General features: G+C 38.1%; 1 protein-coding gene across 1 annotated transcript; it reads right to left on the bottom strand.

The window, feature by feature from the left end:
• Nucleotides 1-466: 466 nt before the first annotated feature.
• On the bottom strand, nucleotides 467-5,291 carry LOC307155088 (beta-galactoside-binding lectin-like). Its single transcript, XM_079865451.1, has 4 exons — nucleotides 4,984-5,291; nucleotides 2,701-2,780; nucleotides 2,449-2,620; nucleotides 467-966 (listed from the first exon to the last, which is right to left on the bottom strand). The coding sequence occupies exons 1-4, from the start codon at nucleotides 4,987-4,989 to the stop codon at nucleotides 820-822; spliced, it is 405 nt and encodes a 134-aa protein (XP_079721577.1). The 5' UTR covers nucleotides 4,990-5,291; the 3' UTR covers nucleotides 467-819.
• Nucleotides 5,292-6,113: the final 822 nt, after the last annotated feature.

The raw sequence follows: 6,113 nt of genomic DNA on the forward strand, positions 1-6,113 counted from the left end.
ACTCACTAACTTCACTAACTGTTAGTAATGGTACATTTTCAACCAATACTTAATCACATACCATTGAAATATAACACTTCACATAAGCAACAGTTTATGTCTTTTTTACTATTCCCCATAAATAGTTTGATGTATCCAAGTATGACTAAACTGAAGACTTTTTAAGATAATAATTTATGCCATGATTCTGTTGTTTCTAACCACAGAAGAAAAAAAAAAGCCAACTTCACAAAACCCTTGAATTGTGCTGTTTAGTTTCTCATGCACTGAATATTTAATTCATGTCATGAATGACCTATTTTAAACTGGCAGTGGGACTTCCTATTTCTGTTTGTATGATAAGCACCTGATGGAATTAAAGCTTTTGATTCATTCTCAATCTTCTCCATCTGTTTGTTTAACAACAACATGAAAAATTAATTTCTGCTTGAACACATTAAACAGACAAAAAGACCAAGAGGCGTAGTTTATTGGTGAAAACAGGATATTATTTTTATTTATATCTGCCAACAGCTATAGATTGTGAATTTGTTTTAGTTACAAACCAGATTTAAGAACATGATACTGTATCATATAAAAGCAGTTGATAATCTCTAATAATGGTTTACAAGTAGGCCTAACTCTAAAGCTCATGGAAATTTATTGTAGTTGCGCTCCCTCTAGTGGTTAAGATAGACAGTGCCACAGCAAAATTAGAATGCTGATTTGGCATAGAAATAATAAGATTGTGATTGAGAGACTGGATAAGTGACAAAATAAGGCAAAGAATCATTTAGCATTCAGGATACAACAGTGAGCCTTCTTTTTATTTTGATTAATCTACTTGATCTCAACCCCATGGATCCTGGCTTCGCCTTCAAAGTGCATGTACTTGTACTTCTCAGCACCATGACGGTTAGGGAAGTGCATTTGAGAACCATCAGAAAAAGTCACCAGGAAATCCTCATTGGTGAATGTGATTTTTATCTAAAGGAAGAAAAGAAACAAGAGAGTATGCTTGTTAAAGAGGACCTATTATGCCCTTTTACAAAAGCCCTCGTTCATGTTTTTTGAACATTTAAGTATGAAAACCTATTCTAGTAGAGCCCAAAAACAAAATCATGTTGACATTACTGACAGACTGGGAAGAGAGATGCTGCAACATTCTGTTTAGTTCCTGTCTCTATGAAGCGCCCTTTCTCTTAAAGGACAAGTTCGGTATTTTACACTTAAAGCCCTGTTTACAGATCATTTCTGATGAAATAGGATGGTTAAAATTAAAATTTGGACAGATGCTGCTGTCCCGAGAATTTTAGGTTTCTTTCGCTTTCCCCCAAACCTCCAGAATGGGTGTATAGGTGCACTGGAACAATCCTTCCTAATACGCATTAAACTTTCGTTTACAAAGACGTGAAACTCACCGAGTGGTCAGGGGTGTTCACTGATATGCTCACACAAAAATCGCTGCAAAATATGCTTTCCAACAGGTTTTATCGTAGTTTTTGTCTCCTCCATTGACTTGTATTGGATGTGATGTGAGGCATGGTATTACTCCGCGCGGAAACTGAAATGGGGTTGTTTTCTTCTTCTTCTTCTTGTGTTTTTTTTTTTACGGCGGATCGCAAACTGAAATGCCAGTGGTTTGCTTGCAAAGGTGCATTATCGCCACCAACTGGGCTGGAGTGTCTATTATTCAAGCTCTCAACGGAAGAATGTACGGGTGTGAGACGTTTGGAAAAATAGGTCCACAGTTTTACAACGAATGGTAAAACACCTGTTGGAAAGCATATTTTGCAGCGATTTTTGTGAACATATCAGTGAACACCCCTGACCACTCGGTGAGTTTCACGTCTTTGTAAACGAAAGTTTAATGTGTATTAGGAAGGATTGTTCGAGTGCACCTATACACCCATTCTGGAGGTTTTGGGGAACGCGAAAGAAACCTAAAATTCTCGGGACAGCAGCATTTGTCCAAATTTTAATCTTAACCGTTCTATTTCACCAGAAACGATCTGTAAACAGGGCTTTAAGTGTAAAATACCGAACTTGTCCTTTAAAGCACAATGTGCTCTGATTGGTCAACCGCTTCAAGTGTGTTATGGAAATGTCGCGATCCTTACCATAATGGTGAGTTTGAACACACTTCTAACGCAATTCAACCAGGCCACCCTTCAATCAGGAATTATTTAAATGAGGAATATTGTGACGTGTTTGTTCCCAGAAAAAAACTCAAGACTACAATTGAGTCGTTTCAGGGAGTCAATTTGAGCTTTGTAACTTTGCAGACCTTTTCCATGCTCAAACAGAAACAGTAAACACTACTAAAGAAAGTTGAAAATTTAACAAAGCATAGGTCGCACAATATAAGGAGCCATTACATTTCATCCACAGCCCATTTTATCATCATTATCTTTATGTTTAAACTCAAACAGCAGTTTCATTAAGATATATGAAAGTCTTGTGTCTTGCCTGGAAATCCTCATTCTGATTAAATGGAAAGTTGCTCTCCCTTAGCTCCTCGCACCAGCTGCCGTTCTGGAATGAATTGCACACTATAGTGCGCTGGTCACCATGGGCATCAAAACGAGGGTTTACGTGTAGAGCGATGTCCTCGGCACTGTGACCAATGTTAATGGCAAAACTGCAATAGAGCAAATGAGAGACATAACTCCTGTTGCTGTTAACATCCTAAATTCGAAAAGTTACTTTGCGGTGGCTTACTTTGTAGAATCAGCCTTGGGGACTCCTGTAATTGTCAAAGTCTGTCCCACCTTGAAGGACATATTCTTCACAAGCACACCCTGTTAGACAGAGTGAGAGCTCATGTTACTCTTTATTCTAAGAGTAATTTGATTTTTGTATATCTCACCGACTGTTTTATTTGGGATATACACTATTAGTATGAATAGCAGAACATGTGTATCCACTTAAATTTGAGTTGTACAGCTGGGCACTGTGCCTGGTTTTCCCTAGAGACCAAAGAGAGACTGCAGCTGTAATGATGGAGTGCACAGAATCAGCCTCACAAAAGCAATGCTGTCAAATTTTCCAATGCGTTGAAAGGAAAATCCTGGTCCAATGGTAAATGGCAAAGAGCCAGACTTGAACTTTCAAAAAACTGCAGATGTGGCATGGTTGCTCTATTGGAAAACCTCTGTTCTACAAGATGGATATAAGAAGAGCTGTATCTTAAAGTCACCCTGAAATTAAAATGGTCAATTCTTACTTCTTTTATGGAATATTTGCAGTATTCATTATGAATGATTTATCTGTGCACAACATTATTTCTATAAAATTCATGTGCCTTCGTAATCTTCAATCAAAATAACTTGCCCTCCCTCTTGCAGTGACATCTCTTCTCTGAAGACGTGTTTACTGGCGTGAAGGCGGGATCAACCTGTCACTCACATGACATCACAGCAATAGCAAACCACAATGATCCAATCAACTTCCGATGGACAAAATCACCCCCCTACATTTGTTCTTGTTCAAGAAGCCGTTTCACTTGGATATATGTCACAATAGGGAAGAAAAGACCATTGCAACTTCCGTTTCATGACGACTTTAATCATTCAATCTTTGAAAACTAGTGGCCATGCCATCTCTGTGCAGATCTGGTGTAAGTTGAGAAGCCATATTGGGTCAGCAGCTGCAAAATCACAAGCTGAATTATACAAGGGGTCTATTGTGATTAACAGCTGCCAAGGAAAGTAGATTTTTATAGCTGTAGCTGGCTGAATAGTGGAGAGGAAAGATGGTCAAAAGAGAGATAGGAGGAGGAAAAGAAGGGAAAAGGGTACTTAGACTGAGAATGTAAAAAGATAGATGTGTAACAGAGGTGAATTCTTTCCACATTAGTAACTGTAAACCAGCTCTCAGACAGAAGCTATGCTGCAGAACGACACTCTCAGAGCAGTGCGATATGCCTCACTCTTTCATTCTCTACTTTCTAAACTGCTTACTTTAACTGCAAAAGGGAAGCTGGCTGGTGAAGTTCAGTCTTAGCATTGCATTGCTGAGTCACACTAATTTCTCTGAGCTAAGAGTGAGAGTGAGCTAAAGGGTCTCCTTTTCAATGTCCCTGCGTCTGTATGGTTTCAGACCATAGTTGGGCTTGAATTGGCCAGTCTTGCATCATCTGTAGAAATGCCAGAGGATTGAACATGTTAAGGTATGATGAATTACCCTAAAATGCAGAAGGGTTACATACTACATTGCAAACCCAATAGCCTAAGGCTATGAAGCTAACCTCTGTCCTAAACTTAGCATAATTCTATTTCTATTATTTGATTATGGCTGCATTGCTCAATGAAAAGGCTCACATATAAAGCTAAATTCAATGACTCTAAATAAAATTAAAAAAATTGTAAAAAAAATCTGTATGAATTTCTTTCTTCTGCTGAACACAAAGGAAGATATTTTGAATGTGGTAGATAGTTGATGTACCCCATTGACTTCCATGGTATTTTTTCCCTACTATGGAAGTCAATGTGGTACATCAACTGTCTGGTTACCCACATTCTTCAAAATATCTTCCTTTGTGTTCAGCAGAAGAAAGAAACTCATACAGGTTTGAAAAAAACTGACAGAATTTTCATTTTTAAATGAAATATTCATTCAACTGAGGTAACTCAGCTTTTATGAATTGCATTTCCTATTATTTATTAAATATAAACGTAATGTCACTGACCAGAACAACATTATGATAGAAATGGATCTGATGATGGAACTATATGAGCATTTGAGATGTGAGTTCACACCCATTAACAATGCACGTGAGGGCGCTTCACACACTATGCACCATACAGACAAAAAACACCAATATACATATCAGCTGCTATACAAGTAGGCTAAATACGTTCATAAGTACTGTATAATTTGATGCAACTTATAAAATGGAGCATGCATTCTGACGCTCTCTTGCCTACAAACAAATACAGACAATTTGACAAAATATAGGCCAATATGAATAATGAAGCGACGATGCGTTCTAAGATTACTCACGTCCATTTTGACTTCCTTTGAGACCCACAATGAAGTGAAATGAAGTGTCTGGGAGAAAGTTTCGCTGTGTGGAGGGCTTCTTATGACCACTGCGAACTAGGAGTGTTCAGATCTTCAGATGACCGATCTTTATTCTGCCCAATTGCAATTCTTTGTCTGCTCTACCTCGACCAATCGCAAAAGAGGCATGCGGAGTTACTTTATGCAGTCTATTTCTAGGCATACCCTGGTAATACGCTATAAATACATGTAACTAATTAAAACAAGCGACTTTAACCACAATGAATGCTGGTGTACGTTGCGAGTAGATCATAATTAATGTAATTATACGCCTGGCTGTAGCCCATAACTAATCTACTTAAGCTTTATTAAAATAATTGGCTTCAGTTTCCAAGGCGATTAAACACGTAATAGGCTACAATTGACAGGCTTATGAAGAGATTGAAAAATGTCACACGTTGTAAAATATATTGATCATATTGACAATTAGTAATGATGAGCTGGTATCGTAGGTGATGTATTTGTGGTGTGAGTGCTGGAATACCCAGTATTTTGGATCTGATGACATAAGGGTGTGGCACTGACCATTTGCGCTGCTTTGCGAAACTGACTAGCATTTTCACATGATCGTGTCATTTGCTTATTAATCTAAACAGTACAACCAAGAATTTCAGCATATTAGCAGCAGGTTTGTTTTGAAAGTAAGCCTAACAGCAAAAACAAAACAAAGAAGGCTCCAGGATGTGACTTCAGTGTCACAAGATAGACTGACCGCAAAATGAGGAAATGCTTTGGAGAAGCAGACCCCCAAAGGGCTATATGCAATTTAGTGCTGCACGATTAATCATCGCAATCGCGATGTCAAGCCTACGCGATTATATGACGCAAAATGCTGCGATTTTATATGAAATAAACAAATTAGGGCTGTTAATGCAATTATTGTTATTGCAATTATTAACAGCATCTGTTAATTTTTGTCATCCTTTGGCTAGTGTTACATGATCCCGCTCTTATTCATGCAAATGCTTTTAATTTAAACCATTCATGCGCGACAAGACAAAAAAGAGCGCGCTGCCTGTGAATATCCTGACTAGCCGCGTTTCCATTACAGATTTGCGCAAATGTTTTGC

The sequence above is a fragment of the Squalius cephalus genome (assembly GCF_949319135.1).
Source record: "Squalius cephalus genome assembly, chromosome: 1".
In the NCBI taxonomy this organism is placed as follows: Eukaryota; Metazoa; Chordata; class Actinopteri; order Cypriniformes; family Leuciscidae; genus Squalius; species Squalius cephalus.